The sequence below is a fragment of the Corvus brachyrhynchos genome, unplaced genomic scaffold, assembly GCF_000691975.1.
Source record: "Corvus brachyrhynchos isolate BGI_N302 unplaced genomic scaffold, ASM69197v1 scaffold80, whole genome shotgun sequence".
NCBI classification, from domain to species: Eukaryota; Metazoa; Chordata; class Aves; order Passeriformes; family Corvidae; genus Corvus; species Corvus brachyrhynchos.
This window is the reverse complement of record NW_008236769.1, coordinates 14,534,074-14,559,326: the sequence shown is the minus strand read 5'-3', so window position 1 is coordinate 14,559,326 and position 25,253 is coordinate 14,534,074. Positions and strand designations below refer to the sequence as shown.

General features: G+C 43.9%; 2 protein-coding genes across 2 annotated transcripts in view; one reads left to right on the top strand and one right to left on the bottom strand.

Annotated features, from left to right (window-relative positions):
* Positions 1-14,304, top strand: part of LOC103611200 (E3 ubiquitin-protein ligase RNF103) — a 33,812-nt gene extending 19,508 nt beyond the window's left edge. Inside the window, exons 3-7 of the mRNA XM_017727783.1 lie at positions 4,610-4,670; positions 8,077-8,256; positions 10,783-10,904; positions 12,700-12,814; positions 13,791-14,304. Of these exons, the coding sequence (XP_017583272.1) occupies positions 4,610-4,670; positions 8,077-8,256; positions 10,783-10,904; positions 12,700-12,814; positions 13,791-13,927 (615 nt within the window). The 3' untranslated portion in view covers positions 13,928-14,304. The remainder of the gene's footprint in view (positions 1-4,609; positions 4,671-8,076; positions 8,257-10,782; positions 10,905-12,699; positions 12,815-13,790) is intronic.
* Positions 14,305-16,083: 1,779 nt separating this feature from the next.
* KDM3A (lysine demethylase 3A) overlaps positions 16,084-25,253 on the bottom strand; it is a 30,046-nt gene continuing 20,876 nt past the window's right edge. Inside the window, 11 exon segments of the mRNA XM_008628682.2 lie at positions 16,084-16,828; positions 17,305-17,439; positions 17,521-17,697; positions 19,481-19,620; positions 19,707-19,826; positions 20,641-20,771; positions 21,328-21,418; positions 22,337-22,508; positions 22,898-23,134; positions 23,866-24,032; positions 24,519-24,705. Coding sequence (XP_008626904.1) covers positions 16,748-16,828; positions 17,305-17,439; positions 17,521-17,697; positions 19,481-19,620; positions 19,707-19,826; positions 20,641-20,771; positions 21,328-21,418; positions 22,337-22,508; positions 22,898-23,134; positions 23,866-24,032; positions 24,519-24,705 — 1,638 coding nt within the window. The 3' untranslated portion in view covers positions 16,084-16,747.

The window sequence follows — 25,253 nt, the reverse complement described above, 5'->3', positions numbered from 1 at the left end:
ACCGGCCCTGGCTACACCCGGCCCGGAACCGGGCGTGTGGAGACCTCACAACACCGTCCAGTATCTGAAGGGGCCTACAGGGAAGCCGGAGAGGGGCTCTTTGTCAGGAACTGGAGTGACGGGACAAGGGGGAATGGGTGCAAGTTGATAGAGGGGAAGTTTAGGTTAGATACTGAGAAGAAATTTTTCCCTGTGAGGGCGGTGAGACACTGGAACAGGTTGCCCAGAGAAGCTGTGGCTGCCCCATCCCTGGAAGTGTTCAAGGCCAGGTTGGATAAGACGTCGAGCAGCCTGGTCTAGTGGAAGGTGTCCTTGCCCAGGTTGGAGCTATATGGTCTTTAAAGTCCCTTCCAACCCCTTAATATTCTATGATTCTAGCTCCTCTTGCAGATATAGCCTTAAAATTAGGAAATAGTAGCTGAAATATTGGGACTTGGAAGGGGAAGGTGAGTCTGTAGACAAACTGTGTGTTTCCACGAACAGCTTTCTGATGTCACAGTGAAATGAAATAATGAAGACACTGGTGAATTTCACTTTTGCCTTTCATAAGTAGCTACTAATGTGTTAGTGAAAAAGTCTGCTCTTTGGGGAGAGGAAGATCAAGTACATTAGAGGTACTGGAAAAGCAGCAGGAAGAAGGATGACAGGCACAGAAGTTGAAGGCTTAGACAAGCTGTGGATGTTCACAGGTGTCCCCTGGTGCTTTGTAGCAGCTGAGTCTGAGGGGAGTAGGTTGCGGTTGTTTCTTGTCAGGTGAGAGAATCAGATGAGGAATGTGCCTTTGGGAGTGTCCTTTCCTTTCCTGCTCTGCCTGTGTCTGAGCATTCTGTGGGCTGGGTCAGTCTCCTGTGTTCCTGAGTGTGGTACAGGAGACCACAGGGAGAGCTGGGATTGGGGACTGCTGCTCTCAGGGCTGGGGTAACACATCAGACAGCTGTGTAACCCACACATGTGGTCGTGCTGCACTGAGGCGTTCCTGCCTCGTGTCTGAGGGCTGCTCTTTTGCCTTCCCTGGTGAACTTGTCATGTTTTCCAGTAGCACAGTGCCTGTTGGTCATCTTGGAGCTCTTGGAAGATGGTGCCATCCACCTTGAACCTTCTTTTTCGTGGTGCACAGCAACAGGACAAGGAGCAAGGGCCATAAACTAAACCACAATAATTTCCACCTCTACATGAGGAAGAACTTCTTCATGCTGAGAGTGGCAGAGCCCTGGAATAGCTGCCTAGGGAGGTTGTGGAGTCTTCCTCTCTGGGGACATTCCAAACACACCTGGACACGTTCCTGTGTCACCTGCTCTGGGTGACCCTGCCTTGGCAGGGGTTTGGACTGGATGATCTCCAGAGATCCCTTCCTAACCCAGGGATTCTGTGATTCTTTGCAGAAAACCCTGCCCAGGCTCTATGGAACAGGTGTTGGGAGAAGTGACGTGAGTCTCTGAGGGCTGCAGGCTGGCATGGTGACTTCTCAGGCCACAACAGTGATATTGAGAAACCCATTAATAGTAAAAAATTCCTTTCCTCCTGTACCTAACTGCAGCTTTAGAAGAAAGAAAAAGTAGTTCCTAACTGATGGGGAAACAGCACCACTTATCTTGTGTCTGCCAGCAGCTGTGCACAAGATACAGTCCCTGAGCAGGGCTGGAGGGAGCCATCCAAGCACTGCAGAACGTGGATAATGATGGGGAGAGGTCGAGATTTTGTGATGGCAATGTTTTGCCCTCGGTTCATTTGTCTGCCCACTCTGCTGATGTGAGATAATTTATTTATGATCAATATAAGGCAAACATCTTCAGTCCTTGTGAAGAGCTGGTGATGCATTCCAGTCTGTCTAAAACTGGGGATTTATTATACTTTTAATGCCATGTCTGGATCGTTTGAACTTAAAAAGTGGGTTTTCCTCCAGTGTAGTCTGAGTTGGCTCTTTTCAGCCGAGTGCTTTGCTGGCTGACTCTGATGTGATGCAGTGCTGTGAGAGTGATGGTTTTGTTTAGATCAGGGGTGAAAGCAGAATAGCTTCATCAGCGTGGAGTTGTGCTCAGGGTAATTGTCTTTGCTCAGCTGGACCACATACTCCTGTTCCCAGCACTGCTGCCTTGTGCCATGGTTTGTATCCATGTCCCTGTGTCCTGTGTGAGATGGGCAGTGTGGCTTCTTTGCAGCTCAACAAATTGCTGTCTCATGTAGCTGGGAGCATGGAGTAGCCTGGATGAGAGACAATGGGATTTCCTCCTCCTCTTACACAAAACAGGAGATGAGTTGGGAACACCAGGGAAGGTGTAAGCACCCAGCTCTGCCTTTAGGACTGGTGTGTCAAGCAGCTGATTCCTGTCAATGCTAGGGATGAGCTGTGAGAGTTTTCAGCTATCAGAGTTGGCAGGGATTGATGACAGCACACAACCAGTCTTGATTTAATGGTGTCTTTGTGCTGGGTTGTGCATCCCAGAGACAGAAGCTGGAAATCCTGCTGTGGTTCATTTGACAGTTGCTGATTGTGCTTGTATGTGAAGGCTTGTTGTATGTTCATTTGTTCTAGAATACAAGTTGTAGAGCAAATCTCTGGTAGCTGTTGCGTCTGAGACAGGACAGTTGGCCAGCCAGAGCTCTTTCATGCTTTACTTCAGTCTCTTCCCCCTGCTTTTTTTCCCCTCTCATGTAGCCCATACTCAAAAAAGGAACCTTCTTAGCTTTCTGTCAGGGTGAGGAATGACCCTCCAGGACAATATTTCCTCCACTCTGAAGAACAAGAGGGGAGGCTGCAGTCAGTCCTGCAAGGGTTTGGGTTTTTTTTCCCTGTAAAACCAGGATTTAACTAAAGGTACAGGAGCTTTCTGAAACCTGTTAGAAACTTCTGCACCAATGCAGGGCTTTGGGTTGTTTGTGGGGGTTTTTAAGCGGATTTTGTGCTTGGGCACCTCAAATGGTGGCTGTTGTCTGCAGTCAAAACGTGGTCTTGTTCTCCATGACCAAGAGAATGTCCTTTGAGACTGGTAAAAGTCTAAATGTGTTGCTCTGCTGGGCTTGTGCACTGAAGAGAACTTGCTTTACAAGTTTTCAGTGCACAAGTTCTCTTCACTCTGCTTCCCTAGAGGGGTGGTCTTTTAGGTCTGTTAATAAACTTCTTTATATTCTTTTAAGTTTTGTGCCTGCTTTGCTTTCTCCTAATTCTTATCTCACAGAAGGAAAATAAGTAAGTAATGGATGTTTTGAACCGAACCACTACATCAGGGCAAGTGGAGCTCCCCACCTCTTGGGTGAGCCAGACGATCTGGAGCAGAGAGATCTTGGCAAGTGCCAGGAGGGAGCTGTCACAGGAGTGGCTGTGTTTGAACCCCACCAAAGGCAGGGGAAGGGAAGCTGGAGGGCAGAGGGACCTGAGCAAGTGTGAGGAACGTAGCAGGAACCTCATGATGTTGAGCAATGCAAGACTGTGCAGGTGAGACAGCCATCCCTGCACGCAGGGATGTGCAGCCTGGGGCTGGCTGGGCACCAGCTCTGCAGGAAAGGATCTGGTTTCCCATGGATAATAAACATGAGTTCCCAGTGCACCTTTGCAGCAATGAAGGTAAATGGGGCTGTGTTAGGAAGCTGTAGTCACAGTGTTGAGCATTCAGTCACTGTGCTACACAGCATTAAAGAGGCCACATCTGCAGAACAGTGTCCCAGTGTGGGCACCCAGTTCAGGAAGGATCTCAGCAAACTGGGGAAGTGTGGCAGAGGGCCATCAGGATGGTGGAGGGCTGGAGCCCTTGATGCAGGAGGAGTCGCTTAGGGAACTGGGCTCATTTTGGCTTGGAGAAGAGAAGGGGTTTTTTTGAGGTGTCTTCAGTGATAGGAGAGGTGCTACAGCCACAGCTGGCCAGAGGAGAGTTTTGAATTGGACATGAAAGGCCAGATTGGATGGAGCTCTGAGCAATCTGGTTTAGTGGAAGGTGGCCCCACCAACAGCAGGACATAGATGGTCTTTAAGGTCCCTTCCAACCCAAACTGTTCCAGGATTCTGTGAGGAAAGGTCTTCCTCACAGGAGTAATTTAAGTGCAGATGCTCAGAGTGGCTGTGAAGTCTCTGCCCTCAAACAGTATCAAAACTCAGTGGATGAGGCCCTGAACAACCTGTCTGAAGTCTGAACTTGATCCTGCTTTGAGTAAGGGTTGGTTTGGAGACCTCCTGGGGATCCTCCTGACTGAAATGGGCAGTAGCATTCTTGGTGTTGTCATCCTGTGTCAAAGTCTGTCGCTTCTGCTGAAATTCCCTGTGGCAAGTTCACTCTGTACAGTGACATGGCTGTGATGTGGGAAGTTAGCCAGGCACTGAGCGTCTGACTCACAAATCACATCATGGAATCATTGAAGAGTTTCGGTTGGAAGGGATCTGTAAAGGTCCTCCTTAACTGCTTGTCTGAGCATTAAAAGCAGTGCAGTAACTGGTGGTATCTCTGCAATGTTTTGGGGTTTTATTATTTGAATAATGAAGTATTTTAACATCACTCATAAGTTAAAGCTTGTGCATTTTGAAGTGCTGCTTTGATACTGAATGTTTAAGTTACATGCAAATATAAAAGCATAGTTTTAAAGATGGAATTTCAAGTAACTCTCTCTTTCTCTTTTTAAGGTCAATGAATGGTCCTTGAAGATAAGGAAAGAAATGAGAGTGATTGATAGACAGATCAGAGGTTTGTACTTGTGTCTCGTTTTTTTTTTTGACTCTCCCTGTCTGCCTTCAAGGTTTTTTTGCTTTAATTGAGGTAGGCTGTGAAATTTAATAACCTGGGGTAGTCTATCGCGTTTGGAATAAAGGAAGATGAATGTGATCCTGGGGCCAGACTTAGTCTGTGCTACAAAATGATGCCGCTGTGGAGTTATCCAAGTAAAATTTTCAAAAGAATATGAATATTTCATGCTCCCAGTAAGACATAATGCTCTTAAATCCCTTTGGATAACATGTATTAGACTTATTATCCAGAATTTCACCCACATTGATTTAATAAGTAGTATCAGTGTGGTATATAATTCCACATGTAGGAAGTTCCACTGGTATGTACTGGTGTGAAAGTGCACAACCCAAGCAAAAGTAACTTGCTGTCAGCTTGGGAAAATTACAAACAGAAGAGAGAAAGGGGAAAAAAAGAAGTATTTTCACAGCAGGTGGGTGTTCTGCTATTAAATGATGAGCATTACACTGCTGAATGTGTTTTGAAAAGCAGAGGAGTTCCTTTTTATTGCACTGCTGTTAGTGCAGAATTTCTTCTGCCTGCCATCCCTGAGCCTGAAAATAGGTTTGGGTCTAGGTTTTGTTTTCCCCTTCTTTGTCTTCTACCCTGTCCCTGGGATTTGTCCATGGGATGTGCTGGTGAATGGTATTTTGTGTCAGCATCTGGTTACTAGGCACATGCCTGTTTTGTCCTCCCTCCCCTATTCCTCCTCAGCCCTGTGCCTCTGGAGTAACCTGACAGGGTTTGTGTCTTCTCCCTCCCATAGACTCGTGTGATTTGGTTGGAGAAGGTTGCTTGTGCAGTACAAGGTCTGTCCTTGTCTCTAATATGAGGAACCGAGTTTGTCTTTCCCAGGAAAACCGATGTACAGGAATGTGAATTCTTTTGCTTTCTCCAGGGCACTTTGTGCGGCTGTATCAGGCACAGAGGAACTGCAACTCTGATCTTACTAGCAAAATGTGTTTTAGAGGCTGCATCTTCCACAGGAACAAAATACCCACATGTTCACTAGTGATGTTTCTTGAAATTTCGGGTTTCTGTTAACTTTTTACATGCCATAGTACTTTTAATGGCCTATACAGATACTAGGTTACCTGGTAGTGTGATATTTTGATGTGGATGCAAATCTAATTATTTTAGCAGCTCTAAGCATGTCTGTATTTCAGAGTCCTACATTCAAAGAAATACAGTTCAGCACTAACCACCAACCATCTGGTATTCTGATAATTCCCCTTAAAATAAACTACAGAATATCTTTGTGCCAGGATTTCACATTTTACCAAGTGTCACCTATGGAAGTACGTGGTTCTGCTGGACACTTCCCAGGCTAGCAGGCTGCTCCTGAAGGATAACAGCCATGTACCACTGAAGGTTTTCTCAAAAATTACTTGCTGTAGTTGGGTTCTGCTGTGCTTTCTCCTTTCAGCTGAGCCTTACACAGGAAATCCCTGCAATCTCTAAGGATGCTAAGCTGGAACCTGCCTTAGTTTCCTTGGGGAAGGCTGTGCTAGATGTGTTTGGACAAGGCAATGCTAGATCCACCTGGGATGAACTGAGTGGGCTTGGATCACTGGAACACTTGGCTTGCCCGGTCAGTGCAGTTACTAAAATAGCAACGCAGTTTGAAACCATCTGTTGTTGGACTCTTGCTGCTCTAGTGATTTCTCTTTGGGGTAGGTTGTTTTTCAGGGCTTGGAAGGTTTGGAGAAATGAAAGGTATCCTTGTTAGTTCAGAATTAAATTTTTTGAGTTGATAGAGTTGGAGTAATACAGTAACTTTGTGTTTTGCTGAGCTTTCAAGTCCCTCTCACATGTGCTTGGGCTGCTTTGTGCCTCTTGTGCTTGGTAGTGCTGCAGAGAGACTGGGGAAGTGACTTTGGCTTCCTTGAGGAGTGTAGCTGGCACTGACCTCCAGAGATGGAGTTGGCTGTTCTTTCATACTTGTGCCGCTGATCTCATACTCAGCAGTTGGTCATGCCAGCAAAAGCGTTCACTCGAGTACAGGCTGCCCTACACTAGACTGAGTGTAGCAACACAATACTTGTGGTTGTTTTCAGCCTGACAAAGTGAATGCTGTAATTCCTCACTGCTGCTGGAGTTCTTCTGGTGCTTTCTGTTTCCTGCTGGAGCACTTCAACTCTTTCTTACCTGCTTTGATATGCTGGGACTTGGCTCAGTCCCGTGTCTGACATACAAATGTCTTCAAGTTCGTGGTATTTCTGAAAATAATAGTGGGAAAGCAGCAAGGGTATGTTTTTCTGATTATGATCCGACAGCTTTCTGCTAGTCCTTTGAGGTAAAGACCCCAGTGAATGATAGTGAGAGAATAACTGGTCTTGAGTACAGAGTTCATTAACTCCCACTTGAGAAGCTGTGTTGAAGTCTCCAAGTCAGCCTGTGCCAGCAAGTGTGTGTTGATGCCTTTGTTTTTATAAAAGGGCAACTTCTTATTCTTCCAATGTGTAACTTCGTCTGGCATAAATCAAGAAGACTCAAAACTAAATTTGAACTGAGGCTTTCCTTGAAATAATTGTTCTTGTGGTCATTTCAATCAACTCTTTGCAGGAAGGTGAGGCTAATCCTTATTATCTGAATTCTTTATTTACTTTAGGATCATTTTTCTTATGGACTCTTAGATCCACATTTCGTCAGTGGTTGATGTATTGCTGAGTCTGGAAAAGGAAGGAGGTTGATATTGTCCCTGCTTATTCTTGCTGTTTTTGCTCTGGGCTTTTTGGAGTACCTGGCTCCTGCTGTTCACAGCCAGTGTTACCTGGCAGCGCAGAACTGTGAACAATCTCATCAGATTTGCTGGAGAAACCAATGGTATTTAAGGAGGCCTATTTAGTGTTTAATATTTCAAATCCAACCAACTCTTCGGTGCTCATGCTTAGTTCAGTATTCCTGCTTCAGCACACTCTTAAAAAACAACTATTGAATAAAGCTGGATGCCAGGAGAGTTTGAACAGGATGTTTTAAATTGAATGTATATTTTGTATATATATATTTATATCAGGCCAGTTTAATAGGAAGTTATTTTGAAGTTGTAAATCAAATCATCCTCTCAGAGTGCTTTGTTCTTAGCTCAGCATCGTGGACATTCTCAGACAGTCCTTTAGAGTACTCTTGGCTGCAAAGGCAATTACAGAGCTGGATGTTCAGTAATGAGAATTTTCCTATTAAGATTTAGCTGAATTATTCAACTGACATGTAAATCAGCCTAGAACAAGGTCTGTGAGTAACAGAGGGAAACTGAAATCAAGCAGAAACAATTCTTTGCATTGGAAACATACCCCAACAAATGACTAATTTCTCTTCCATATTCTTGGGAGTTCATCACTATTTGCTGTGTTTTTCTGTACTCCAGATATCCAGAGGGAAGAGGAGAAGGTGAAGAGGTCAATAAAGGATGCTGCCAAAAAGAATCAGAGAGATGTGTGTGTGATCTTGGCAAAGGAGCTGATCCGCTCTCGGAGGGCCGTAAGCAAACTCTATGCATCCAAAGCTCACATGAACTCTGTTCTCATGGGGATGAAGAACCAGCTTGGTAAGAACAAATTCTGAGCCCAAGCACAATGACTGCTCTGACAGTAGAGGTGAGATCTGAGGTTTCCTTGTCCAGAACCAAAGTCAAATGCAGGCAGAGCTTGAATGTGGAAGCAGCTGTGCTCTTGTGAAAGGCAGCTGATTCCAGTGGGCTTCAGGAACCTGGGAAGATCCTCCCATAGCAAGCCCAGAGCTGTGAGGCTGCTGCAGTTCTACCCCCTAATCCCAGCAGGCACATGCACCCACAATCTCAGAGCAGAGCCTTTGCCACCACCCCATAAACACGCACAGCTTTCACAGACACATGAGCAGCTCCATCCTGCTCTTCGTCTTCAGCTGATGAGGACTGAGGTGCACTGGTAGAACACATATGTACACAGTACATGGGTTGTTCCACGAGCTGCTCTCAGATGCCTTGTTTAAGATGGCCAGATATCTGAAACCTGGCCCCAGATTTGCTCTGACTGAGGTGCTGGTACCTGGTCCTGCAGCCCCCTGAGGTTTGTGTATTCCCTGATCTACTTCGATCCTTCCCCAAACTACCTTTGGTCATTCCCCTAAAATTCAGTTAGTTTTCCCCTAAAATTGAATTATTAAATCCTGTAATCCACCTAAAAGATCTATCATAAGTTTTCACTGTGTCCAAACATGCTCTTTCCCCTTACATCCCTGTAAGGGAAAAGAGCATGTATCCCTGTAGGCAATAACCCCCCTCAGTCTGCGGGATGTTGTGAGGCTGTTTGCCCACTGCCCTCTCTGGATGGGTGTCCCACCCTGGGCTCTGAAGTAGTCTGGGAGCTCCCAGTTTTAGTTTCTTGGGGTTCCTGCCCCTCATTGTTGCCTGCATCCTTGCTGGTTCCCTGTTTGACGAGCTGCTCAGCAGATGATCTAACACCTCTCCTCAGAGCCTGAGGGTTGCAGTGATGTGAGAATCACATGCTCTGAAACTGAACTCACAGCAGTTTGGAACACGTTCTTAGTGTGCATTCCTAAACAGTTTGAATGCATTCCTAATATCTCTGTATCCTTTTGGAGCCTGTGTCACTGATTTTGACAGGATCTGTCACAGGAGTAGAATTCCCTTCACCTTGTAGATGGTTGTTTCTCTAGCAAGAGTCTGGGGGCATTTACCAATACCTACATGGGGGTGGGGGAGTAGTGTTTGATTCTCTTGGTGTGGATGAATCCTTTTGAGCCTTGGCTTAACACCCATGTTCTGTAAACCCTCCTTGGTCCTTTGTGTTCCTCCAGAACCAGCATATTTCCCTCACTCCTTATCCACATCAGAAATCTGTTGTAATAGACTTCCTGCAGTGTTTTCCATAGCTGGAAACATTCCAGCCAATAACAGGCACAACTGAAAGCTTTAAAGACAGGAGAAGACTTAGTGGAGGTCAACATGCTGCTGAAATGTCAAAGCATTTCCCCCACCCCAGCATAATCCAAGTAGATTTTGACACTGGATGAATGATAAATCAGGAGTCACATTGTGAACTTCAAGTGTAATTTTGTCACAGTTCAAATGTGGTTCCCCATGGAAAGGGAAGTAGGACTATCCTTGCAGCTTGAGGTGTCCCTTAAAAGGAAAAACTCAAAACAGCCTCCTCCTTATTACCACTGCCAGCATCTTCATCTTCCTGGGAATGTTATGATACACGTAGATAGGAAACATTAAGGAACCTAGAATTCAGTCTGGGGTCTGTAGTAACCTGAGAAATGACCACTCAAGGCAAGGTTTCTGTTAGTTTGTTAAAAGTGTAAGGCTCTTAAAAGAAATTACTGAAGTGAAAAATAATATGTGCTGTACCTTCATTTTGCTTCGTTAAGGAGTGACCATTTTATATACAAACAGGTAAGTTCTCCATGTCCAGGAAACTGCAAAGTTAGATGGCAGAATTTAAAAAACTTCACAGTACCCTTAATTACTGCTTTTTGATCTTGGTATATTGATACATATGAGGAGAGCTTATAAGTTACATTATGAGAATAGCCTCTGGAAAGAGTATTGTTAAATTCAGTTTAAACAAGCTTATTTTCAGCTTATCTTTTTCAGTATTAATGTTATAGCTTACTCTTTGCTGTGAAGCTGTTGCAGCAGAACTTCTGCCAGGGTTAGCTTCCAGTTCCCGGTGTCAGGCAGGAGGTCCCTGGTTTCAGCACTCACTGCAGCTCTGCTGCTGAAACCCCCAGCAACACTTCTGGCTGCTGAGGGGCCAGGCAGGAGCAACTCAGGCCTCTCTGTCCCTGTCTTCAATGAACTGGGTGCAGGTGGTTGAAATCTCTCTGCAGACCACCTGGGTTGCTCATTGTGCAGGACCCGTAGCTTTGCTATAACTGTGGCTTTTTGAACATGGGTACAAGTTGGGCTTTCCCAGGAATTTAGTCAGGAATGAATAAGTGGAATCCCCATTTCTTTTTAAAATTGGATTGTCTAAATGTAAACAAATTTGCATGTAGGGAGGATATAATTTCTCTGCTTTCAGCAGTGCATGGATTGTTCAAGCTGTTCTGTGCCTCTCCTTCACAGCTGTCCTCAGAGTAGCAGGTTCATTGCAGAAGAGCACAGAAGTCATGAAAGCTATGCAAAATCTAGTAAAAATCCCAGAAATCCAAGCAACGATGAGGGACTTGTCCAAAGAGATGATGAAGGTAAGATCTGGCACATAAATCAGACCTGGGTGAACATGATGTGGTTGTTACTGAGCTGTGCAATCGCTTGGGTGGCCTCTTTGTCAGAGGGCTTGTGTGACCTCAGGACATTCCACGACTCTGTGGCCAGTCTGATACTGGTGACACAAAGAGTTTTAAACCTAACAGCAAAAAGCTGTTAGACAAACATTCTTAATAACAATTTTGAGTCAAAATTGGGAACATATTGGGAATTTATTTGCCACAGACATATTCAAAGAAACAACAATTTTCAGGCATTTATATACACTATAACATCCAAGATTTTTTTATAGACACTCGAAAAATCTGCCCAATTTACTGCATCATAGTAGAGGTGTTTTGTTTCTTTTAACTACTACCAGAACATCTCATCTGTCTTTCTTTAATGGATAACCCAAGTTTTATTCAGCTAAACAGTGGTTTATTAAATCTGCTGTCCTGGTTAGACAATTACTATTGATTAAGTTTTTTGGGGTGTACAAGCCTATGAAGTGGCTCCCTTACTGCGCCTGCAGTGTATTAATCAAATTTTCTGGGGTGTGTAGGGCTTTGACTCCTTAACTCTCTGAAGATACCATACTTGTTCCATGACATCTAATTCATCTCTAGTTACATAATAACCATTAAACAATTCTTTATTGAATTTTGTTCTTCAATATTAAGTTCTCTAAGGGGTATGGGTCCATGGAGTTCCTTTCTGCATGTGCAGTGAGGTAATTTCTCAGGGTTTTCTATTGACACTGAGCCAACACAGATCTAAATCAAAACCAGCCAAAATAACACAATCAAACATTCCTTAACTAATTAAACATAGTTCCTTACAAAATTTTTAAAGAATCACAAAACTCCTGGCTAATTGAGATATAACTCACTGTCACTGGGTTTGAAGCATCTAGCTCAGTGTCTCCATGTGATGGGAGCGCTCTGATTTGAAAGTATACGAAGTCTCCTGTTATGAACATTACATTTTCAACAACTAAAGTTGTTTTGCTTTTTCCCTTCTGACCACTCTAGACTGTTTAGTTCCAATAAGTTTATTTCTAAATAATTTTTCTATTGTGCACCAGCATGGTTTGGCCATATCTAGGTTGCAGGGCCTGCAAAGGAATGTTTTCAAATGCAGACAGAAAAAAACCCAAGCTGTGTCGAAGAGCAGTTTTACAGTGTGCTACCCAATTCATGCTGCATGACTGAAATTTACACTTGTATTTCACATGCTTGGAGCAGGCTGGCTTCTTGGTTTAGATGTGCAACAATAATAAATAACCACGGATTTGTAGAATGGTTTGGCTTGGAAAGGATCTTAAAGATCATGTAATTCCAGCCCCCCTGCCATGGACAGGGACACCTTCCATTAGACCAGGTCACTCAGAGCCCCATCCAACCTCGACTTCAACACTGCCAGGGATTGGGCATCCGCAGCTTCTCTGGGCAACCTGTTCCAGTGTCTCACCACCCTCACAGGGAAGAATTTCTTCCTAACATGTAACCTAAATCTCTCCTCTTTTAGTTTAAATAACTTGAGGTTTTCAAAGTGAGAACAGGTGCCTTTAATCCCCAGTTTTCTTCCTGCTTTTCCAGGGCACCAGTTGTAGAGATACATCCTTACACTGCTGGGGGTTTGTTGGCTGCCCTTGTGCAACAGCCTCCATTGGGAAAGCTGGAGCAGGGGGTTGTTATGGATAGGCATAACCTCATCTCCCAAGCGGGAAATGTGTCCTCTTACTCTGCTGTTTCCAAGGGCATCACAGGCTGCCTTGTTGTTTTCTGCTAGGCTGGAATTATAGAGGAAATGCTGGAGGACACCTTTGAAGGCCTGGAGGATCAGGAGGAGATGGAAGAGGAAGCAGAGGCAGAAATTGACAAAATCCTTTTTGAAATTACAGCTGGTGAGTTTGTGGGTGCTGCTGAGAGCCCTGCTCTGTTCAACAAGATGCAGCAACTGAAATCTTCATCTCTTCTGACTGCACTGCACTCTCACAGTGGCATCTCTTCCTTTGGTGATGGGCAGAGAGCTCTGACAAACTGGTTTCTCAGGGAATACTGGCTGAGAAGGTCAGTGGGGCTCAGCAAGGCAGAACTAATATCCATCAGCTGCTGTCTGTGCAGTTATGTAATTGAGGCTCCAACAGATCTGTGTTTGGCTGTGCAGTGAATCGTCTAAACAAAGTGAAACTTACATGATTGACTAGGTACTGTTATTAATGAAGCCAAGAAATAAACTCAGCTGCACTGCCTTGAGTCGTAAGCTGTGTTTTGAGTCCTGGCAGTAACATGCTGTGTCCTGTTTGGGGGAAAAAGCCCAAAACAAACACTAAAACCCTCTTAAAACCAAAACCACAACTTCTGCCTTCCAGCTCATGAAGTAATGATCTACTGGTTCACTTATTTGACTTGGAGAGTGCTTAGAATGCTCCTTTCACCTGGATTGCTTGTGATGTGGTGTGACAAAAACAATACCAGGGCTGCATTCAGCTGTACCACACTGAAAGTGCAGCTCCCGCCCTGCTGGCACCTTGTGCCCGGCACCTGGCACATTGTCCTCTCCTTTCTCATATCCTAATTTGCTTTTTCCATCCTGTTTCCTGGGAGCTCCCCTCCTCCCAGGCAGGCAGTGGGAGCTCCAAGGCAAGCAGCAGGGCTTGGGGGGGAGCTTCCTCCCAGCAGGGAAGGAGTGCAGAGGCTCAGAGGGGCTGGCAGGTCTGTGCTGCTGGGCTGCCAACAGCCCCCGGGGTGGCCCTGTCACAGCTCAGGGGTGTGACCTCCAGGAGAAGTGACTGGTTGGGTTATTTTAGATGTCCCTGAAATCCACTAATTATTAAATGCAGACCTAAGACACACTAACGAGCCTGTTTGTTGTTGCAGGGGCCTTGGGTAAAGCACCCAGTAAAGTGACAGATGCTCTGCCAGAGCCTGAGCCCATGGGAGCAGCTGCTGCTGCTGTGGACGAGGAGGAGGACATCGAAGCGATGCAGTCGCGGTTGGCGACCCTGCGGAGTTAGGGCCAGCATGGATGTGTACAGTTGGCTTTATTTTATTCTGTCCTACCTTCAAAATGCAAAACTTAACTGTATTCTCACTTATGTAATATATATATATTTTTTTTCTTCCTGAGGGTTTTATTCTCCAAGAAACTACTGTAATATACGTCTTGGGGAGTGCAGTCTCTTCCAGTTTTCTGTGGTGATATGGCAAGGGTGGTGTAATGTTATGTATTTTTAGATACAAAGTCCTGAAATATATTCTCATCTTCAAGCAGCATTTTTCCCTAACAGGCACTTTGGTTTAATCTGCTACCAAAAACCTCCAGCACTGTCAGATCTGTGTTTTCCTGAATCACTACAAATTTTATTAAAGCTGCTTCTAACAGTCACTGCCATGCAGCAGTTTAGTTTGCATCACTTTGGCCTCTGTCACAAACAACACCCACCTCTAACACCTCCCTTTTGGTTTTGTAACACCTTTCTTTAGCACATTTAGGGCCTTCACTGCATAGTTAAAGAGAAGTTTTCAGTCAGTTCCAGCTCTGTATGATCACAGGAGAGCCTGTCTTAGCCAAGGCTGTGGCACAGCAAGAGCAGCAGTGGGACGGGTGGCCCTGACTCACCAGACTGTTGGCAAAGCTTCCCCAGACCCTGTGGCCATGCCAAGGCCTCACTGCTGCTCCAATAGCACATTTCAGGGTCAAAAGAGAGCTGTGTCTCCTCCCAAGGAAAAGCTTCAGGGAAAACAGCTGTCACAGCTCACAAAAGGCAAAAAATTCTGACCCAAACCTGTCACTGCCACAGGCACCTCTCAGGTAAAGGGCAGAGCTCTTAATTTTAAGGAAGACTTACCAAAAGCAATCTTAAAGTCTCTAACTAATTGTATCCCAACAGCAAGGGTAGAAAAACACACAAGGTACACAGATAGCTGGCTGGGGGGCCAAGCACTGTTCACCTTCATGCTCAGGGAGGCTGTGCAATTCAAGTGTTCCATCTCCACCCCAAATGCAACACAAAAACAGGCAAGAGGGATAATTTGGTTCTTGTGGTCTTAAAAAAATCCAGAAAGCACAGATAGAAATAAAAGCAGCTGCAGAGTGGAGAGGGTGAGAGCTGCAATAAACCCAGACTGAACAACAGCACAGTGGTAAGAGCTCAAAATGCAGCTTCAACAATGGGTCTTTTCAGATGTTTGTGCACACAGGGTGTGTAAGATCAGTGTGACTCAGCTCCCTGGGAGGTACCTGTACTCCAGCTGGCTCCAAGGAAAGCAATTAACCTGCTTTATGTCATCTACTTCAATTTGATAGTTCAAGGGAAAATGTTCAGGTAAGTGGTGTTTTTAAGCATACCTGACAAGTTCAAGCACAAAATGCCAAATCAAGCCAGCTGAAGGGACCAGAACAAGTTATTTACTGTCAAGAGGTGTCAGCAAGTAAAGTTGGAGGAGAGCTCTCACTGACCCCAGTGAAGGGCTGTTGTGTAGGCAAACCTTCTGTAAGTCCACTTAACTCTAGTGAAAGACCCCTACTCCCTGCACATCACTGCAGCCTGTCCCCACTCCTGAGGGAGCAATGAGAGGAAGTTTCTCTGAAGAAGAATCCTGTCACCCCAGACAGACTCAACAGCTAATGCTGATCACAAACAGCAGGTGAGGTACTACAGGGAGGGGGAGCTGCAGTTCCTCTGTTGCATAAAGCTCAGAAAAGTGACTTTGCTGCCAAGGTTTCCGCTCCTGTGCAGCTGTTCCCAACAGCCATCCTGCACCTTTCAGTGCTGGGAAGGAACTGAAAGGTTAATTTTATCTCGGGGTATCTCATCAAATGAGAGATTCACTTTTCCACCCATGACCACTCTTCCCGTTTTAAGTTTTACGATGTTTTCAGTCTTTCTCCAAATAACCCTGAGTTGTGTGTGTACCACTTCAGATTGAAGCTGCAAAGCTCATGTGATACAGACCACAGGAGCAGCAGTCAGGCAGCTAAGTCATGCTTAGGTTAACCAAAAATATCTATAGACAGGTCTGCTGCTGTATTCCATACCCTAAGCCTTCAAATACTTTAAGAAATAGTATGAACAGTTTATGATACACCATTTTCTTTGCATTTCAAAGTACTGCATCAAATTAATTACACTTTAAACAGTCAACTGAAGAAGACAGGCAAGGAACAGTATCTGAAATAGAGGAATTTTTATGTAACCATTCAGTGTTAAAAACAAGAGAATCAAACATCAGTTCAAATTAAAGAGCAATTTCAAACAGAAGACATTTGATTAAAAGTTTCTTTTAACATTTAGAAATTTAAATACATTTACCTAAAGATGGTTAACTCCCATCTCTATGTTACTATACAATAGCTTAAAGCTACTTTTAAATGCTAGTTCTATGTTAATGTGAAATTCCAGAACTGCATTCTTAACTTTATGTAAATTGGTTATTAAACTGAGTGATTTCATACTTCCTCCCACCCCAAAATAAATTTTGGAAATTGAAGCTTTACAATGCCTTGAATAATATTTTTCAAACGAGTAATTTGGAATAGTTCTCGACAGTTCTATAGGAGGTATTTTGTACAGTTTGGAGAGCAACTCCGTATAAAGTTCTATTGCAACTGAGCATTCACAGTATGCCACAGTCCATACATATTACTACATATACATATCAGGTTTGTAAACATTGGAAGAATACACAGAACATAGTACCACGATCCTCTGGTACTGCTGAAAGGAAGATGAGGTAACATTCATATAATCTCAAAGTCCACAGAGGTCCTGACTGAGTAGATAGAACAGCTGCCAACGCTTCTGTTTCATAGTGTGTGGTTAAGGCGCTCTACATCACGGTCTGCTAAGGCTGGATTCGTTAGCTCTCAGTATCCCAACTGCATCTTTAACAGCGTGGTATATGACATTCTTCACCTGCAGGAACAAAGGAAAAGGTGCTTGGTTTTACAAGCAAACAGCACAGATAATTTTCCAGCTTTCCCACTTCCTTCCCCTCACCCTGTGCAGGTCAGTTCAGACACACTCATCTGCCCAACCTTCAGGTAAATCACAAACTTGGGAAAAAAAGGTTCACATTCTAACAGGAGATAAAGTGAACCCTGTAGCCTGAGGAGAGCATTGCTCAGCTGGTGGGGAAACAAAAGAAATGGCAGAAGAAAGCATCTGAAAAGAATCTCAGGAGAAGCTTCAGAGGGATTTCTCAAAACTACTAAAAACCTACCAGTTCAAACACTACTGAAATTTCAAGAACCAATGCATTAACATTGATCTGAACACAAAAGCAACCTGGGTTGCATGGCCACAGCCCTTCTGGGTTTGGTGAAGGTTGTCTGTTGTGTTTTAGTGGGGCTTTTGTAAAGGATCAAGAGCACTGAGCATTGGGAAGTTACCTGCAATTTATCTTCATGGTTCGTATGCGTATGTGACAGATATCTAAATTCCTGAGTGAGCCAGAAGCAGTGTTTGACATGCTCTGGGGATACAAAGTCTTCTGCAACTTTAATACAACTGTACAAATTATGAACCTAGAGAGAACAAACAAGCATTAGCCATCTGCTCCAAGGGCTGCCCAAGCAGTCAGGCCATCCCATGTCCCTGGTTCTTGCCTGGTGTGGAGCTCCTGCTGGGATGAAAACTACATCTCCTAGAAACTGTACAATAGCCCAGCCTTGAACTCCGTACTCCTGATGAAGGCGTTTCCTCAGCGATCGGTCCAGGTACCAACTCTGATCATGAATGGGATCGTGATCTACAGGGTTTTCTTGGCCTTGTTCTTCTGCAACCTGGAAAGTCACAAGACAGCAGGCATTTTAACACACCAGTCTGACTGGACAGTCAAGCTCTATCTGTGGCATTCCATGCAAACCTGTGCCAGAGGGACTTGCACCATGTGTTCAGGTAGGAAAGTTAGATAATGAAAGTCTGGATCCTTACTCAGGCCTTTGTCAAGGTTTCAACATTTCTCAGGTCCCACTGGCTTCACAGACACATTGCAAGGGTGGGTATGGAAAGTGCAAGTAATCCCAACTGACAGTGGCAAGGAACAGAAGGGTGAAGCAGCTCGTGTTCACATGGGAACCCCTCTCACACATGGAACCAGTGTTCTGACACTACTAAAGCGGGAGAGGGATTGTGTAGAGGGGCATGAAGTGACAGGACAAGGGGAAATGGCTTTAAACTGAAGGAGAGTAGGTTTAGATTAAAGAAGAAATTAGGAAGAAATTCTTTCCTGTGAGGGCAGTGTGGCCCTGGCACAGGGTGCCCAGGGAAGCTGTAGCTGTCTCACCCTTGGAAGTATTCCAGGCTACATTGGATGGGGCTCTCAGCAATGAGGTCTAGGGGAAGGTGTCCCTGCCCATGGCAGGGGCATTGGAATGAGATGGTATTGAAGCTCCCTTCCAACCACAGCCATTCTGAAATTCTCTGACTCTACAACTGGAAGACACTACCCAAGTGTGGAATTCAGCACCTGTCTGCCTTGAGGCCACAGTCAGTCAGTGCGTGCTCACTGACCCAGAGAATGCAAACCAGATTTTCAGGAGAAACAAGACTGGGAGGCACAACAAGCACTTTAGGACAGAAATTTGAGGGCTGTGGGGAAAGAATTTCTGCAAGAAGTTCCTGTATAAATCCAGCTTGCTGCAGCAGCCATTTACACCCAGGACTGTAGCACAAAACCCCATTTAGGAGGAGATGAACAGCTTGGTTCTACTCCACTGAAAGCTGCTGAAAGGCCCACACCTGCCAGCAAGTGTGACACAAGGGACTGAGGTGTGAGACACAGACATCAAGACTCCAAGTGCTAATGCTTATCAAACCCAGGAGCATGTTTTATCAACTGCAAGATTTGTTCTTTGTTAATATTAAATAAGTCTGCTGCAGCCTCTCCCAGCTTCCACCAGGACAGCCATCAGCCTCACCAGCCCAACAGTTGTTCAGATCATCCCATTTATCCTTTCACATATCAGCATATTGGCTCTTTCCATTTTCAGAGCACCAAAGAAGTTTCACAATTAAGACCACAAAACTCTGGGCTACCTGAGGTAAATTTAAACACTAAAACAAGCCCTTTTGGATGTAGTTGCACATCTGCACTAAACCCTTACCTCCCATAAAAACATGACAAAATACCTCATGCTTTTCCTTAAATTCAGACATCATCAAGGTATGGGGAAAAAAAAGGTAAGACAGAGAGAACAAGGAAGAGCTTTATGTACCATGTATTGCTCTGAATTTCCCAAGAACATCTCACATTCTTCTAAGAATGACCAAATTAAACTGTGCTTTTCTTTAAATCTAAACCAGCTATTTTCTTGTTCACTATGTAACATTACTCATCTATGAGAAGAGTGGGCAGGAGGAGTAGCTACATACAAGGTAACTTCAAGCTTCAACTCTCCACCCTTTTCAGATCCTACAAGACTCATGGCTCTGGACAAGTTTTGTCTTGGATACAACTCAAGTACTTGTTTCCAGAATAACTGGGATATGAAGGAGAAAAGCCTAAGGATAGAGACTTGCAAGCCTACACAGCCTGAAGACCAGTTTTTAAGGTTAACATCTTACCTTCTTAAGGAATTCCCGGATTTTCTCTGTATCTTTGGCAGCATAAATGTGCCACAGAGCTCCAGGCTTTTCTCGGCTTTCAGTGAAACGCTTAATTGTCAGTTCATCAGAGTCACCATCCTGTATGGTCTTAAGCACTTCTGTGGGGAGTCAACACGAGCAGTTACACGAAAGGATCTGCCCTCCAGCCACAGAAATATCCCCACAGACACCACAAAGATTTTACCTTCTTCTTGATCAGCCTGGCCTTTGGGGATCCCCACGTAAACCATGACATTGGCTGCATCAGACACATCCAAGTGGAGGTTTGTTGTGCCGTATTTCCTGTCCTCTGGTGTTATTAAGCCTGGGGGAAGGAATCAAAGGGGGGGGAAAAAAAAGGAGTAGCAGATCCATTGGTAAGACAAAGAAGTGTTACACCACTCTCAGCAGCACTTTCTGAAAAGATTAGAGCTCTTTTACTTCTACCAACAAATGCTTCCAGAACAGCAATATGCTTTCTATCCAGGACCTTGCTCCATCTTGTGGCTTCCCAAGTGATCTGCTGACAGGCTGGTACAGACCAATGTTATCTCTAGCTAGCCCGTATGATAAATAGAAGTCGTGTTCAAGACCTGCTAGAAAAGAGTTTCTACAGCCATTTAGAAAAAAGCACTTTCAGAAGCAGTCTCTCTTTCACTCTAAACAGCAGCTGCTAAAGGATTTACTAGCTACGATCTCTTTAATGGCCATGATGCTGCCCAATTTTAAATGTCTTTTGAGTGACAGCAGATGAACCAGCCATGGAAAAAAACTGCTCAAGGAGAGAATAAAAGGTAAATGATACAGCCCAAAAAGGAGAACCACAAAAGCAATACAGCCAGAAGCAGCAAAACAACAAATACATGTTGCTAGCTACAGTAAAGAGGCTGTGGAGCAAGTTGATTGGGAGACTGGGAATAACTACTATTGGCTTGAAACCACCTGGACAAAAAGATATTTAATAAAATAAATCATATCATGCTCTGGACATCATTGATACCTATAGGTGAGCCAAAGTCAGGCTTTCTGATCCACAGGATTGATCAAATTGTCTACAACAGCAAGGATTCACATAATCTACAGTAAATTTAAACAGGAACATGTGGTCAACGTGACCTTTAGACTGAAAAACTCCTTACCATATGCATTGTACATCTTGGGGCCCAAATCCGGTCGCACAAAATAGTTGGGGAGTCGAGAGGCAAGGTTGAGCTTGCCACCTCTCCTGGTATATTCTGGCAATGGGATATTCTTCATCAAATCATCAAACCTAAAGTAATGCAGCAAAATTTAGCATTAGGTACTGATAAAACCAAAAGCAGACTAGAACAGACTGCAATAAAAGCTCTTTCCAGTCAAGGAAGTGTACTCCTTCCCTCAGGGGGTTTGCTGGACACCATGAAAAGGAACTGAACAAACAAAGCACACAAATATAGCAGACCAACAAATTTAACTGCTCTGGGGTAATGCTATTTCCTTGTGTAATCATGTCAAGGAATATCAAACAGCCTAAGTCCACATACTTAAAAATGTTTGGCCAAAAAGTAAGCTTCAACTGAACTCAGATTTATAAGGGATCCAGGCTTTTAGGAGCAGATTTAGGTACTCACTTTACTTGGCAACAAATACAATGAACTACGTAAAAATTTATCATGAAACTTGTGCAGGATTTCCATTTATGTCAGGCATCTCTGAGAAACAGAACTGTTCACATGTCACCAACTCCTGCTCAAAGCTGAAGCAGGTATCAAAATGTGACAGGTATTCCTACTTTCCACTATTTTGGGGGTGTACCACACAAAAACATTTCCTCTGGAAATTCATACCGAGAGGGCATCATATCTCTGAAGTCTTCTCCTGGAGGCCAGTCCTTAAGCTTCAATACCATTGGCTCACCCTCTTCTGTTCTCAGGCGACCTAATGTGAAGTATTAGCAAGTTTTCATTTTTAGTAGTTGTACAACTCAGAATCCAAAGAACCAAGATAAAGAAATCCTTATCTCAGTTTAAAATCATGTTCATTCCACAACTATTCATGTAGAACCAAAGACAAACAGGCTCATCTGACACCAGAGTAGGGTATCACTGTCATGACAAACATGTTACAACAGGAGATGTCAGACAGACAAGCAGCTTTTACTGTTTCCCTGCCCAAGCACTTCCTACAATTTAGCTCAGCAACTGGTTTGTGTACCTGATGAAGCCAAACTTCTTCAAAGATCAAGTAACAGAGGAGAAAGGTGTGAGTCTTCCACCTCCCACTCTTCTTGCCCTAAGTACCAAATTCCCTCAGCTTACAACTACTTGAAACAGCAAAACAGATCCTTAGATAAGAACGTGTAATAAACAGATAAAGTAGAACTCCAAATGCAATAGCAAGTATTAATTGTCCTGGAAAATCTCAAGCTCACCTCTTCTAAATCTATTTTTATAAGAAATGACTTCAGTTCCTCAGGACCAAAAAGCACCTTCAAGTTAAAACAGCAGAACCCATTTAACTTGTGAGCACCACCTCTACATGTTCTCACCTGTTTCACTCAGCTGGAAAAAAAAAAAAGCTGACAAGTGAACTTAGCTGCTAGGAAGATCTTAAGTTTCCTCAGAATGCTTCCCCAAAAGACTAAAGGCAGCCAAACATACTCCTGAAGGAATGAAGGTTTCTATCCAGTGCACAATCCTACAAGTAAAAATGTCAGCAATGTATCCTCACCAAACTGTCCAAGGCAAAGAGAAAGCCTGAACATCCTTTACACTGCTTGTGGATCACAGGTCTGTGCTAGGGCAGAACTACTGCTGCTAAATATCACCTATTGGAACAAAGATGCACAGTACTTACTTGAAATATCTTCAAAACCATCCCAGAAATCCCCTACAGTAGCTCCAGTGATGATTTCATTGGTCCTGCAGTTAACCAGATCTACTTCCTGTTGGCCAAATTCCTTCCTAAAGGACTCTGGTCTCCAGAGGTCTGCATTTAACTTGTGATGCACTCCTGACACCATTACAGGCTAGGAAGAAAGAATATATTCTGAAGAATTATCAAACACCAAAAATTCTAACTACAACAGAGTCATACATAAAATACACTGAGCATTTGAATGCAGGCATTTTGCAAACTAAATGCTCAGCCTGTCCTACCAGAATTCTGCCTTACCATGCATCTGAGCATTCCTTGTTTCAAACTGAGGCAGCTTTTTATACAGAGCCATAATTTCAGCACTGTGTTTAGAAACTGATTTAAACAGTAAAACAGATCCTTAGATAAGGATGTGTAACAGTGTTAATGTCATTTGATGAAGGTTGAGTGTTGCTTATCACTACAGTGGCTGTACCTGTGCTTCAATGACAGGACAAAGCACATGAATTGCAAATGGAAAAAGCAGGAAAATGAAAATACCTGTCCCTGCTTCCAGCACTCCCTGAAGACATTCCAATTGCTTTCATTGTTGGGATCCTGAAGACACAACAGGCGGTTATCACATAACCAGTAGTGGGGCGTGTCAAAGCCCATTATCGTGGGCTTTATGGTCAGTCCTTGAGGTTTCTTAGGCAAGTCTGTAATGGCTCTATTTTGCACCAGGGAAGCAAAAATGTCATCAAGGATTTTGGGTGTACTCTTCAGTCCATTGTCTGTCTGATTAAAAAAAAGAAAGAACAAAAAATGAGTGCTCTTTTCTGTTGCCTTGTCCTGCAGGCTTTAAAGAAAGTATTTGCCACTTCTAAAATTTTTCACTTGAGATTACAATCATACAAACAACTGCAGAACTTTGCTGTCTAGAAATGCACCACGATTAAATGCCACTGCCATTTCTGATACTTTGTCTACAGAATTCTGGCACAACAAGTTCTGTTCTGGTTTACACCTCAGCAACACTGCAGAGACCCAGGACATGCAGCAGGGAACAGCACTTGCTTTGTATCAAAGAGCAAAACTACAGTTTTAGCAAAGAACTCTCACAGCCAGTACTTTTCCCCACCACTTTCAAGTCACATCTAAGATCAGACAAAGCCCAGAAACATCTGAAGTGAACCAGTCTACAAATGAGGTATGGGGAAGATACCACAGAAGGTTCTTCCCTCCATCTGCAAGTTCATTGGTACTTCTTTTTTAAGTCTAAAAGACATCCCAGTCAATGTACCTGCCAGATTCTAACCTAAGGAAGTTAATCTGCTTTATCACTCAGTTCCCTGTTCCTCACCAAGACTTGCTGAGACATCAAAACTGAATTAGTCCTTCCCAAATAAGGACAGAATTTTACTTACTGTGACAAGTAAGTAAACTGCCTGTGGCAGCTGTTCCCAGGTTTAGAACAGAATCTAAGCCTGGAAACAACTCAAACCTGTAGGACAGAATTTTTCCTGTACCTTTCCTGCAGAAGAGTTCAACAGATTCCGCAAGAAGCCTGTGTTGTTGTTGCTCACAGGGCTTAATATTGCACTGTTGAATGTCTGCAGGGCTGTAGCTGGCTTGGCTAAGCTAGGGAGTGTCTGGAGAGGTTTGTTTTCATTCTTTGAAATTGGTAGAAGTTTCTCTGAAATGAAAAAAGGAAAACCATGAGAAGCATATACTTTGCATTTTTTTTTCCGAAACAAGATCCTCCTACATGCATAAACATTATATATAGATCTCCTCCCAACACACGCAGATAAAGTATTTCTTTCACTTAACTTTCTTCAATAAACCAAAGGTTTTAAACTCCCACATTCTAAAACAAAAAACCAAATCCAAAAATCCAAAACAACCCCACAAAAAAACAACAACAAAAAATATTCTCAAACTGAATTTTCAAGAATACTTGCATCAATGGGATTTTAATCCAGTTTTTGAAACAGAATATGCTAACTCTGCCAGGCTTCACTCCAAGCCACTGCCACGGCCAGTTCTGCAGCCCAGACACTGAACACCCATCCCAGCAGGCAGATGACCTCACTCTCAGCACAAGATATTGCTGGGTCTGACCTATATTCTTCTGACAAACAGCCACAAAGGGTTTACTCTTCACTGGCTCTGCACGTACCTTTGTTTTCTTTATTCACATTTCCACTTGTTAGGTTTGAAAACCAATTTAATGAAGGAGAAGTATTTACAGAAGCAGCTTGTTTGCTTCCAAGTGCTGACTTTAGAGGAGGATCATGTGTAGTGACTTGTGGGCTCAGGACAAAAGTGTTGTGTTGAAGGCTGGGCCTGTCTCCGGATGCCAAGTGCTGAAAAAGCAAAGCGAGAACTTGATCAGACACAAACACACCCTACTCAGAAAGGGAAAGCAAGCAGTAACACATCCAAATTCATTCTTTTAGAAGTAAAATGGCTTGGCCCTTCAAAACATGTCACCTCCACAAGAGGTCAGCATTGCAGCTCAGGATCGGGAGATGACAGATCAGCAGCATTCAGGATCTCCCAACTTCAGGAGCAGCCAGAGTTCATCATGCCTTAAGACAAGCACAGAGAGCCAAGTTTCCCAGGTGCGTTGTCTGGGATTGCTTTGGGAACCAAGTGCGGTTTTAACAGCAGTTCTGACAATTCTAGTGGTAGCTGATGCTCAGGCCAGGGCTAAGCTGGAGCTCTAGTTCAGAGGACTAAAACAGACATGGAGCATTCCTAAATTTTTCTCTTAATGTGGTAGCAGAAGTGCACTCACCTGCCAAGTCTGAGCTACACCTGCCTGAGTGCAGCACTGGCCTGGCCAGCACAATCCAAGTGTAGGACTGTCCATCTCCTTTGCAGCTGATTTATTGGTCATTTGGAGGTTCTA